Source organism: Mustela erminea, chromosome X, assembly GCF_009829155.1.
Source record: "Mustela erminea isolate mMusErm1 chromosome X, mMusErm1.Pri, whole genome shotgun sequence".
NCBI classification, from domain to species: domain Eukaryota; kingdom Metazoa; phylum Chordata; class Mammalia; order Carnivora; family Mustelidae; genus Mustela; species Mustela erminea.
The window spans coordinates 17238483-17251743 of NC_045635.1; the positions used below are offsets into that span (position 1 = coordinate 17238483).

At 47.8% G+C, this 13261-nt stretch overlaps 2 protein-coding genes across 5 annotated transcripts in view; one reads left to right on the forward strand and one right to left on the reverse strand.

Annotated features, from left to right (window-relative positions):
- CNKSR2 (connector enhancer of kinase suppressor of Ras 2) overlaps positions 1-2913 on the forward strand; it is a 281217-nt gene extending 278304 nt beyond the window's left edge. For all 4 annotated transcript variants that reach the window (XM_032330646.1, XM_032330643.1, XM_032330644.1 and 1 more), the window contains one exon: positions 493-2913. In XM_032330646.1, the coding sequence (XP_032186537.1) occupies positions 493-708 (216 nt within the window). In that variant the 3' untranslated portion in view covers positions 709-2913. The remainder of the gene's footprint in view (positions 1-492) is intronic.
- Positions 2914-2931: 18 nt separating this feature from the next.
- Positions 2932-6762, reverse strand: KLHL34 (kelch like family member 34). Its single transcript, XM_032330648.1, has one exon. It carries the CDS (start codon positions 5999-6001, stop codon positions 4061-4063), a length of 1941 nt encoding a protein of 646 aa, XP_032186539.1. The 5' UTR covers positions 6002-6762; the 3' UTR covers positions 2932-4060.
- Positions 6763-13261: the final 6499 nt, after the last annotated feature.

Consider the following 13261-nt stretch of genomic DNA (forward strand, 5'->3'; position numbering starts at 1 on the left):
GAGTTATGTATTTGTAGTGACAGGAGGGTCATGCCCTCTCTCATGCAAGTATGAGGAGCTAACCATCTAGCAGGAAAGACAGGACCAGGCAAAAGTTAACTCAAGACATAGTATGTGGTAAGTCCACTCAGTGGCAGGGATAAAGTGTTAGGAGGACATAAATGAGGGAGAAAACTTTTTTTTTTCGATTTTTGATGGAAAGCTTTAAGAAATGAGAGGCATCTGAACTGGATCTAAGAGAATAAGGAAGGTTTCCATAGACAGAGATGGGAAACAAGACCAGCCAGGAGAAATGAACCACACGGAGTGGGCAATACAGGGGTACCTTGGGTGTAGAAAAAAGTACACTAGGACTTGAGTCTAAATAGCTGGGTTTGAGCTTACCAGAGCCCTTTGTTATGGGCTTCTTAAGATTTGCATATTAACTTCCTATTTTAAATGTGAATAAAAGTCTGTACCCAACTTAATTGTTGAATCCTTTTTGCTTTTCAGGCCAGAGAAGGGGAAGTAGCCATTATTGATAAAGTCCTAGACAATCCAGACTTGACATCTAAAGAATTCCAACAATGGAAGCAGATGTACCTGGATCTTTTCTTGGATATCTGTCAAAACACCACCTCAAATGACCCATTAAGTATTTCTTCTGAAGTAGATGCGATCACTTCCTCTCTCACACACACTCACTCGTACATTGAAACACATGTGTAAGTGTATTCTGCTCTCTGGCCATCCGGTACCTTCTGGTACATTGAACAAGTATATGAGGTAGTTTTATATCAGTGTGTGGGACACTTGACAAGCTATACTTTAATGTTACCAAACTATATGAAACAAACCATATATGGTCATGATACCACTGTCTTTAATGAGCATTTGTATATTTTATATGCAATTAGTGCTCAGCTTATGTTTACCATGTGCAAAATCAACTGTCTACAATGACTTAAAATTAACTTTTGCAAACAACTCTGAAGACAGGTGGTCTTCAAGTAGTAAAACCACAAAAAGGCAGTTTTCTATCTAAGGTCATCTTTTCTCCCTCTAAGTTAATTTTATATAAACAAGACTTCAAAAAGTAAATCACATTTTTTCAGGTGCAGACATCCTTGTGGGTGGGAAAGAATTTAAACCTTTTTTATATTTATTAAAATGTTCTAAGAATTTTCTTAAACATTGCACAAAGTTTAATGCTGTAGTTTTATTTTTGTGAAATGTAGATGTGCATACAAGAGTTAAGCAAAATAGAGGAGCATCAACATAAGAAAAGTTCAGGTATCTAATATTCGTCTTAAAAGTCTGTTAACTTGTGAAAGCCGGTTAATGGAAATACTATTCCAAATCTATGGGGACACTTAATGGTGTATCAGGGCAAAGCTTTGTAAGATGTTTTTGTAACTAAGACCAAAATTGAAGATAGAGCTGCTTTATTTTCTTGGTTTAAATCTTCCTTTATTTTTGTAGTGATGAAATGCTGATTGTGTACAGAGGAATTTGAGAGTGGATTTTGTAAAACACAGCTAATTCGCCCAGAAAGGCAGCTAACAGATTATATATATATACACACACATATATATGTGTGTGTATATATATATAAAATTTCAGCCCAAACTCATGTTTTTAAACTCCAGCTCCTAAAAAAACAAGGGATAAACTGAAATGAATCAACTTTCCAGTGAGTTTCCAATTCTCCCACTAGTCCATTAATTAAACTTACGTAATTATATTTCAGGCAGGGAAGTAAAATACGTTTAGTTACAGGCTAATGCGTGTTATAATATAGAAAACAATATTGAAAAATTAAAATGCGCCTCTCTCCTGAGGAGCAAGAGGATAACGGTCATTCAGAGATATATTACATTGAATTGTATGAGAGAAAGAATTTATAGAGGTTTTTCCTAGCTTCATGAATTGTTTCTATAGCGTGGATGAAGTCTGTGAAAAAGTCCTCTTCATATATTTTCCATTTATAAGTATCTCGTTTTTGAAAGTGATCACAGCATGATAATGACTGTGCTGCTTTTTAGTGTCTGGCTGCATAACGTACAAATCACAATTTGCTGTTTTTTTAGGAGGAGGAAGGGACCCTCCTTTACTATTCTATATCCTAAAATCTACTTCTAATCAGCTTTATACTGTTGCCTGTACAGCTCAGTGAATGTACTTTCATCTCTAAGAGTTCAGATATTATGCCAGTGAATATTTTTGCTGTAGAGGAGAAAGTAAAAACTCCACAGCAGGGATCTTTTTCTTTGCTTTTGAAACCAACATTGAATCACTATCGTTTTGCAGACTTTGCACACTGTACAGGAGAGTGGCCTTTCTACAGCACATTTTCAGTAATCCTATATTTAGTCAAAATGGATGAGAAATCACGTATTAATGTTTGTATGGAATTTTGGGTCTAGTGTAATATTTTTATCATTTAAAAAAAACCTATTTGTAAAAACATTTATTTACTGCATGGATATTGACGTACATTAAATTTGTGGAATTTTGTATATGTAAAAAAACAAACAAAAAACACACCAAAACCTCTTGTCCTAAAATGAAGTGTGCTTGTTACAGGTGTTTAGACTTGTTGATGTTTACTAGACCAAATGTGTACATTCACTTAAAACTATCTGTACCTGATGGATGTGTTATGAATACAGTGGCAACATTGTGCCCTGTAAAGAACGGGCAGTTGACGGAAAGACTAGTTGTGTTGCTACTAAGCAGCTTTTACTTTTGTAAAGTCAGCTCTGTTGTTTTAAATGGTAAAAATTAAACTAATGAATTTTAAAAGACTCGTGACTAGCTTAGCATGAAAGAGACCTTTTAACACTATATTTATCTGTACATTTTATTGCATTAGTTTCAAATCTAGGAGAGAGGCAGCACTGTAAACTGAAGTGAAATAAATTTAGCTCTTAATGAATCCTTATAAGGCACCTACTTTATTCCTACAGAGTCCTCACCACCTTTCTTTGAGACCTAATCACAGAGCCGCCCTTCCCCGACCCCTTCCCTAGTCAGGAGTTGTGACTTTGCCGCCGTCTAAGCCAGAAGCAGCAGCTGTTCATGTGTGCAAGGGTCTTTTCTGAGACCCTGCAAAACCAAGCTCCTTCCCCACTTAGCGGACACAAACTTGCACCTGTTCCTCTTTCCTTTCTGTTGATTCTTGGGAAGTTGGGGAGGTGGAGGGGCTGCCAAAAATGTGTTCTATGTTTGTTTGTTTGTTTGTTTGTTAACAAATATAACCTACGACCTGACTGCAGAATGACCTTTGAAAGAAGATGAAAGAAATAAGTTTGGGTTTTCCTAGATGTTCCACGTAATCAGAAGAACATGATTATTATGGCCAAGGACTGCTGAAGTAAAACGGAAACCAATGAGCTGACTAAAGCTAGGGCAAAAGCAGGCTAGGGGGTAAGAATGAGGGACAGAAAAACTTAACCTAGGATATTTTCTCAAAAAAAAAAAAAAAAAGTTCTTTCTTAGAGATTTTCTTCCCTCTCAGTCCTATATTTATATTAAGCCATCAGAGCAGAACTCTAAACATAGTTCTGAATCATAAAATCCTAGTTCTCCTTACAATGACTTCATGCTTTTAATGAAGGCACTTTCTCTTCACTCTTTACTCAGCTAATGCCGTCTTTTCTAAGTATTTATTACAGCCTATATAGCTAACAATTGTCCGGGTTTTGTGTTTCACTTCTCGTGGTACATATTTGGCCTTGTTTGGCACAAAAGTAATCACTGTTTAGCACCTAGGGCAACACTTTAAGAAGAAAAACAGGGCCATATTTTATTTTCAAAAGTCCATCTCTAGACCGGCATGAGTCTTCCTAGAAATCCCCAGCTCACTGAAGCCGATTCATAAATCCTATTTTGACCCCTTCTGTCTCCCCATTCTCAACTTCAGGGGCATTGCTCCTCCTCGACCAAGCCCTTGTTTGCATCCTTAAACTTGAGCAGCCGCTCTGCTCCCAGAGTCCCATTCTTAGGAAAAGCCCACGCATTACTCTGTAATAAGCCCGCTCAAGCGCGACTTTTTCTCCTCTGTCGTCGCAAGACTGCTCTAACCCATCAAGCTCCGCACTAAATCTGGCGTCTCTCCGAGCCCGCCCTCCCTCTCCTCATCCCCACCCTCAGCCAGCTGCAGCACTGCGCACTGCAGGCCGCTCCAGGCCCAGGGTAGCGCGCACCCGATGTCCTCCCAGCGGTCCAGGTCGAGGTCATAGCCCACCACGTTGCGAGTAGGCACCTGCCGCGAGTCTCGCCACTTGAGGCCGCCCAGCAGCAGAGCCGTCTCCTCCACCACGGCCAGCCCATAGCAGAAGCGATCATAGGGTAGCGGCCGCAGCCGAGTCCACTGGTCCGTGCCGGGGTCATAGCGTTCGATCTCAGAGAAGGGCTCATAGCGCCCCAGAAAGGCGAACACCGCGCCGCGCAGCACAGCCATGTGGTGCCCGAAGCGGGCGGTGCTCATGGGCGCCCTCTTGCTCCATGCTCGCTCCCCAGGGCCCAGGGAGTACACGTCCCGGAGGCTGCTCGCGCCGCCCTCGCCTCTTCCCGCCTTACCCCCAGAAATGTACACGACGCCACGGTCCCCGACGGCCCCCGCGTGGCCGTGCAGCGCCCGCGGCAGCGCCCCGGCCGCCGTCCAGCGGTCCCGGCGCAGGTCATACATCTCTACGGACGCCAGCGCCTGGCCGTCCGCGCCCAGACCCCCGACAGCCAGGAGCCCCTCGCCCACCGCGCCGCACCAGAAATGGGCCCGCGCTTCCCGCATAGCGGGCACCGCCGTCCAGGCGTGGAAGCGCGGGTCGTAACGGTGCACTTCGGCCGTGACCGGCCGCATGCCGTCTGCCAGGGGTGAGGAGGCGCCATCAGGACTCTCCCCGCCCAGGACGAAGAGGAAGTTGCCTGCGGTGCACACGCTGTGCCCCAGCAGCGGTGCAGGCAGCCGCGTGAGGCTGCGCCAGCGGTGGTTGTACACGTCGAAGGCCACCACGTCCTGGGTGAACTCCCAATCCTCCTCCTCCTCCTCCTCTTCCGACTGCTCGTCCTCCTCCTCCTCCGGCGGAGCAGCGCCTCTGCCCCTGGCTACCACCTGGCGGACCACGACCTCCTCGGTCACCGCCTCCCGCGCCCTGCGCCCCCCTACCAACAAGATGCGGGTTTGGGGACTCCGGACGCTGGTCTGCTCGCCCTGCAAGAGCGGCTGGCGGGAGGGCGCCGTGTGGTAGTTGAGGGCCTGGATGATGAGGCCCTTGACGCGGGCGGGCAGGGCGAGGCCAGAGCCCGAGTACACGCGCCGCAGCACGTCGGCACGTACTAGGCCGAAGCGAACGCGCTCGAGCAGCGAGACGCAGTGGGCCAGGCGTTCGGCCTCAGGCTCCCGCTTCAGCCAGGCTAGTGCCAGACCCAGCAGCCAGGCCTCAGGCACCCGCGCCAAGTCGGGGGCACCCAACACAGCCTTGAGCGACGTGGGGTTCAGCTCCAGCAGCCCCATGGGGCCCGCGCCCCGCAGCAGCAGCTCCCGCAGGTGGCGCACGATGCAGCTCTCCGCGGCGCCCAACGTGTGCGCCAGGCCGAAGCGCGCCGCCACGTTGGCTGCAAAGCAGCAGTTCTCCGGAGCCAGCTGGCGCTCCAGGTAGCGGCCGCACAGCCCCAGCGCCTCAGTCACCTGCAGGTAGCTGGCGGCCTCCAGCGTGTCTTCCACCGTGTCCATGGACAGCGGCAACCAGGCGGTGTAAATGAAGTCCAGCAAGCGCTGCAGGCCGGCCGCCGACGGCACGTGTAGGTGGATCACGCTGGCCCTGGATTCCCGGGTGTGGCTCTTGAACAGAGCCCTGAAGTAGTCGCTGGAACACGCGAGCAGCGACCTATGCGCCGGGAACTCGGTGCCCTCAGCCTCCAGCGTCACGTCGCACAGGAAGCCCTCGGCGCGCAGGGCCTGATAGCCGGTGAGCAGTGCGCCGCCATGAGCCTTACAGTAAGATAGGAAGTAACTCATGATGTCCGGGGCGGGAAGCGGCCTGGCCGGGGCTGGAGCCCACCCGGCACGGCCAGAAGCATCTCGGGGTATGGCACCCCAGGGCCCCCTACGCGAGCCCCAGAGCCCCTAGCAGGGCCCCGTTTTTGCCTGCTCAGCTTAAAGCCCAGGGCTCCTTCATCCAGGCCTGCAGATATCCCTGTACCCTTCTCAGAGCAAAGGCGGTCGGGGGATGGTTTCCAGAAGCTCCCAGGAGCCGAGGGCGAGGGCGCGGAGTTTGGAGTCTTCCGGAGGGAGCGGGGTTGGCTTTTGGCTGCTGCCGAGGCTGCCAGCGCGTTGCCCGAAGCCCCCTCCCGGTCCCAGTTTGGGGAGCCCACACCTGCGCGCCAGGGGCCGCAGTGGCCACGCACCATCACCTGGAAGGGCCGAGCAGCGGGTGGACTGATTCTGAGGGGTGCTGGATCTCCGACAGCGCGGACGCGCGGATGTGGCCCGCCTCGGGGCGTCCCGGGAAGTGCGGGGCGAGGGCTCTGGCCTCCCGGGGGTGGACGAGAAGGACGGACACTGCGGGCACCCGCGAGGGCCGGGGACAACTGGGTATGGGGCGGAGAGGGGGGTGAGCTTGTTCCGCGCGGAGGATCAAATCAAAGCCTGGGGGATTAAGGAAGGGGGGGGGCGCAGGTCAGCGCGGCGGGTCGGAGGCATGATTGGGCGCCGTACATAACATGCCGGTAGCTCACAGGGACAGGAATAGCGCGCGGCCTCGGCCTCCCGGGCGCGCCCCGCCCCGCGCCCCGGCTGCTGGCCGCGAACCCAGGGCCGGGGCACTGGAGGGAGCGGCCTGGGCCTGGGACCTGACTCTGGTGACCTGATGAGCCGCCGGTCACCAGGGGGGGTTCTCGAGAACTCGGCTAGGGCTGCAGGGATGCGAGTCGCCCGCCAAGGACTCTGTCCCTGGTGGTGTCTAGGGAGAGGCGGCCGGCTGGTCCGGAGGAGTGTCGACTCCCTGGTGCACTTGCGCCTGGGAAAGAAGCCCCTGGCTCGAAACTTTGTGCTTTGAGAAGGCCCTAATTAATCCGGCGGGGGCGGGGATTAAGCGGCAACTTTGCGCGCTGACACCCAGGAGGTCGCTGCGCGCAGTAGAGCTACTGGCGGGAATCTGGGTCTCCCCGCCAGCTGCGCTCGGTAACACGTCCCTCACCTGGACTCACCCTTTCGAGACGCCGGGCCTACTCTGCGCCCTTCCCGAGGTGGCCCGCGTCTCCTGGGATGGCTTGTTTCACATTCCGCGCTGGGGAATTTGCTCCCACCCCCGCTCCCTGACCCAGCCAAGTTCTCCCTTCCTGTTCTTGGATCCTGCCCAACCCATCCCTTAGCAAAGTGGACAAGGAAATTGGGTTTTCTGCCTTTGAATGACCACTTCCTTTAAGAAAATAATTCCTTCCAGTTTCTCTCCCTGACTTTCCAGACTGTGGTCTAATTACTGCCTGCTACATCCTAAGTGCCCCGACAAGATAATGGGCACAGAGCTCGGTAGAGGCTAGAGTTTCCTAGGGCCCCTTTTCATGAAGTTATTTATAAGATGCACACAGCACAGAAATGATGACTAAAACCACCCGGTCTTGAGACATTAGGAAAGCATTTCTCCATCTCCTCCATCCTGCTCTTAAATAACTAAACGATTAATATAACTGTTCTTTCTTGCCAATTTGGAGCTTCTGTGTTTTGCTTTCATCCAGAATTGATTTTTCTATTTTATAATGCAACCCCTCTAGCAATCTGTTTTAAGTGAACCTTTTGAGGGCATCTGAAATAACTTGCATTTCTGAGAGTTGGAGTTGTGTTTCATAAAAAAGAAGTCGTCTAAGGAAGTACAAAAATGTATCGTTTTCTGCCTCATACTTACAAGGTCTCCAATTAGAATTCTTGAAGTGCATAAAAATATTAGTAAAATGATCCTGTTTTCTTGTCAAAGATGGAATTGCTTTATGACTTAAATTAGCCAAATTATAAAATGCAGGCAGAGGCTCAAGTTAAGGGCTTGCTTAAACTCCAGAGGCTAAAAATATTCTAATTTGAATTCCTAATGTTAAAACTACAGATGGATTCAGGCAGGGTGCTGGGTTTTGTTGTTGTTGTTTTTTTTTAAGTACTAAAATTCTTAGTTCAAAAATAAAATACCAGTTTGGTTCAGTGTGCACAGATCCGAATGGTGAAATTAAATGGCCTTTACTCGACTTAATAGAAATTTGCTAGAAGGGATATTGTAGATCATTTAGCCAAACTTTCCTTTTCCTCCGCAATTTCTTTTTTTTCTTTTCAAACAAATGTGGCAAATGAGCCCCAGAGAGAGTACAATTTGTCTGGGTGACTTGGATATTGAGTTACAGAGTCTGGACAGGAATCCAGGGCTCTCTCCCCACTATATTATGTGACCTCCCTTATGATAAAAATAAAATAGTGCAACACACTGTCAGATTACTTAAACCAAATTTCAGAATGATAAAGTTTAAATAGTTTTTCAAGTGTGTTTTAACCCAAAATTGATCACATCTCCAGAGATCTGTCCATTGTCATGCATTCAGGTTAAATCCAAAATGTCACACTTACTTGAGAACATAGCTGTGGAAGGCTTTACATCTTGACATCAAAAATCAATGGTAGGCAACAAGTATGTGTTCATTGCTGGTGCAACATGCCATCTTTACATATTTCGCCATTGAGGATACAATGAACTGTGTTAACGGGAGAAATTTTTATATTGGATGTGTTTCCAGGGTTTTGTCTAGAAAATGTAATTATCAATCCATCCAAGAACATTCTTGTCCTTTAAGTAATGTCTGTGGAAAGGATCAAGATTTTAATTTTTGTCCAATATTAAGTGTACTAAATAATGCTTCAGTGTGTGCTTTTTTAGATGTCATGAGAGATGTGTGTCTTAAGCTGAGTGCCCTGGAAGCAGTCTCTGCAGCCCAACCTGAACACGTGGGGATGAGCACATGTGGTAGGGTATGATCACCACGTTGAAAATGATCCGCTCTGAGTGGCCTTCCCCCTTTAGACTATAAGTTCCTCAAGGACAAAGAGTATTTCTTGATTTTCTTGACTTGTAGCCCCATCACAGTCTTTGGCATAAGTAATGTTGAGTTGAACAGACCTAGGGAACGGTACCTTGTGGTACCATCTGTGGGAGGAGTCAAGGGTTATTAAGAGGAACTTGATGGGGACAATTAGTTCCTTCTCTCTGGTTCTCTTTCTTCCCTTCACCTAGCTGGGGATAAAGATGCATCCTGCTCAGGCTGTGAGCTCACAACCATAGGAATCAAATGGGTAACTCTGAGTGGTGCCTCACCGGACCTGACTCTTCTGAGAAGCCCCAACCACCTCCCCCAGCCCCCGCTGCACGCCAGCACCACCCTGCAGCCAGAGTCCTCTACCCAGGTCAGCGCCACATGGCTCTCAGAATCTAGTCAGATGGGCTGCTGCTGCTTCTACCAGGACAAGGGGCCCCAGGTGGCCCCGCAGCTGCTTTGTACCCCAGTTTATATGGCCGGGCTTCTACTGAAGGCCTGGCTACACACTCTGGCATACCTGGTGGGACCCCGAAATTTGCGCTGAACCCCTGACCCCTTGTCAGGACTGTGACCCACTGTTATCATTCCCTTCCATACATCTGCGCCTCCTGTGAGAGATTGTAGAGCTGAAGTCCTCTGAGCTCACGCCTGACTTCAAGGGGGAACCGCCAGTCAGCCATGGTGCTCCCCTTTGCCTGAATCGGCTCTATCTAGCTCAACCTAAATTTCATAGTTCTCACCTCTAAAAGAATTGTATATGTTTTAAAAAACTCAAAACCTGCAAATATCCATGTATAATAGACACAACATTTTTTTGCAGATATAACCTGCTTTCTTTGGTAATGACTTTATGGAGATACGATGCACATACTATACAAGTCACTAATTTAAAGAGGACAGTTCAGTGCTTCTTAGGGTATTTACAGTTCTGTAGCCAACACTGGAGTCTAATTTGGGGACATTTTCATCCCTGCATACAGAAAGCTTATGCCCTTTAACTCTGGCTTCCTATACCACCAAGCCCCCAGCCTTAGGCAAGCGCTAATCTAGTTTCTATCTCTGCACTTTCTGGACAGGTCATATAAATGCTCTCACACGGTACGACACCCGGTCTTTTGTGACTCATTTCTTTGACTTAGCATGTTTTCAGGGCTCTTCCATTATAATGCACTTTTGAGGAAGAAAACAGTTATGTGTAGGAACAACACTGGGGACCTTTTCTCAAAACCACAAAACTCTAAAATGTGCCTATTTGATATTTAAGATACAGTGTTAGGCAGGTTAATTTCTTATCTCTCATTACTGACTCTTTTCAATCTCAATATGCTTCCTTCCAACGCATGGCCTCTGGCAGCCTCCATAGAGGGCCTATAATTAGAAATGGACACATTTAAGTTCTCTAATTATAAAAACATGACTACAAACAATACCAGACACATAGTAGAGGAAAAACTCCTGTATTATCTTCACCCTGTTCCAAGACCACTTTCTGTGTACATGAAATTTCTCTTATCTTTGTGACATGCAGTTAAGTGAAAGAATTTCAAGGAGCGTCGTGTGTGTGTGTGTGTGTGTGTGTGTGTGTGTGTGTGTGTGTGTTTTAATCACATGTGATTTTGGCATTCTGGCCCAGCCGACAGTTGAAGAAGAGGGATGGCAGTGGGGGAAGGACTCAGCTTTGGGGTCAGACCAGGCAGACCTGGGCTTCGTTTCCAGATCTGCCCCGTGTGACTTTAAGCAAGTGACTTAAATTCTACGAGTGCCATTTTATTGTGGTTTTTTAAAAGATTTTATTTATTTATTTGATAGAGATCACAAGTAGGCAGAGAGAGAGGAAGGGAAGCAGGCTTCCCGCTAAGCAGAAAGCCCTATGCGGGGCTCGATCCCAGGACCCTGGGATCACGACCCGAGCCAAAGGCAGAGGCTTTGACCCACTGAGCCACCCAGGCACTGCTATCATTTTATTGTTTTTAAAAGGAGGATAATGACTCTACACTCATAGCACTATTCAAATTAGACTTTATATATATAAAATCTAATATATATATATATAAAATCTATGTATATATATAAAATCTAATTTGAATAGTGCTATGAGTGTAGAGTCATATATATATATAGAGAGAGAGAGTCATATATATATTTATCTGCATGTATCTGCTTCTGGTGTAAGTACACACAACAGTTAAGAGTTTTTCCTTCTTTTCCCTCCCTGCACTAAAGTTCTCTGAAAACTCAAAATACCAGAACCTAAGTACACAGGAAGAGTAATAGAGTAATTGTTCTCAGTGGTCCTTCTGCAGTATCACCTAGGAACCTGTTATGAAGTGTAAATTCTCGGCCCTACCTCAAAGCTACTGCATCAGAAGCTCCAAGAGTGGGGCCCAGTGATCTGCTTCTCGAAGCCCTTCCAGTGATATGAAACACTCAAAATTATGAGAACCACTGTAACCAAGCATTGTTAATTTCTGCTCCACCCTGATATCACCACTCTCAGTAACAACTTGTTCTGGGTATGACGTCAACATTTTCCAAAGAAGAGAGGAAACCCACTGGCTCCAGAAGGTCAGAGGTCAGAGACCCAGATGGGAAAAATTTGTGGCCTCTGCCTTATGTCATATGACTGGTCATATTAACAAAAATAGATTATGGACTTGCTTGCCCTTTCATACCCCTACAAGATGGTGATCATAACAGCAGATCACTGGACCACGAGATATGATGACTTGGTAAGAAATACATTTTCTCAAACACTTGACAGAAGAGTCAAATCAGAAGCCCTGATTTCCTATCTGGAGCCACATTTTCAGAGGCTCTCAGCTGAATCAGGGAGTGTCCAAAAAGGCCAGCCAGAAGGAGGGGAGGGGAGGGTCTGGAAACATTCTTTCTCTCACATAAGGAGCAGGTGAAAGAGATGAAGATTTTAGGCCAAAACAAAAGAATCCTCTAGTGGTTAAATGATCACGGTCGGCAACTTTCTGAAAGGCAGGAGAGACAAAGGTGGTCTTGTGGCTACACAGGGCAGACCTAGGACCAGTAAGCAGAAGTTACAAAGAGAAATTTGGCCACAATGTAAATGAGAACCTTGTAGCAATTTGGAACCTTGAAAGAAAATGTGCAAGTAGAAGTAGAACATACCAGGCCATGAGAAGAGTTGTCTGAGCCTTGAAGAGGGTAGGGAACTTGTCCAAGGTGACACAGCAGACATTGTCAGAGCCCCGCCCATGCACAACCATCCCTGTCACCTTTACTCCCAGTAGCCAGCACCTGTGTCCCTTTGTGGGTAGAAACCCCCATCCCCGGCCCCTAGAGTCCGCCCTGCCAGTGCATCTGATCTGAAGCAAAAGTACCTGAAAATTTCTATCTTGACAGCCTGACACCTTGACAGCTCCCTTTCCATGTGTGACCCACACTGTTTCCAGAGATTCCTCTATGGGACTAAGCCAAAGCCACCCTCTGTGGGACCCTACTTGGTGACTTCCTTCCCTGCCCAGTCTCACCTCCATACCCATTTTTTCTGGGAATACTTCCTAATAAATTACTTCCACGGGAGTCCTTATCTCAAAAGGAACCCCTGCCTCTGGGAAACCCAGCACAAACCATGTAACTAGCAAATTTCTCAAAAGCGGGTGGCCCATATGTCCACAAAGGGCCATCCATCAGCCCCTTGCCGACACAGACAAAGCACAGCAGATATGTCGTGGAGATGGATTTGTGTGTCTGGTGGCCCAGCAGTCCTGGAAGTCAGGACAGCCTGACGCCAGGGCTGAACATCTCCTCTTCCACCCGGGGTGGGGTGTCTTTCAGGGCTCTTGGGGGGGACTCCACGAATGCCAGGGTCCTTTCAAACTCAGTATGCCCCATTTTGAGCCACCCACGCCTTAAGTCTCATCTGCAGGTACCATCTACATGTGAGCTTTACCCGAAGTCTTTGTTCTATAGGATTGATTTGGTTCTTCAGCGTCATGCTCACCTCACCAGGCTGGCTGCCTGGCCTCACCACCTCCAGCTTCCATCTCCAGCTCATGTGCCTGGAACAGCCCAGCTGTTTCCTTCTGATCCTTCTCTCTCCTTCCTACGTGGGATGGCCTCGTGTCCATTTCTTCACTCTACAACAGTTCACACCCGAGGTCCCACTTTCATTCGTGCTCATGCATGTGCCTTGCCAGGCTTGGCTGCCACTGAGCTTTGCAACTGACTTGGTTTC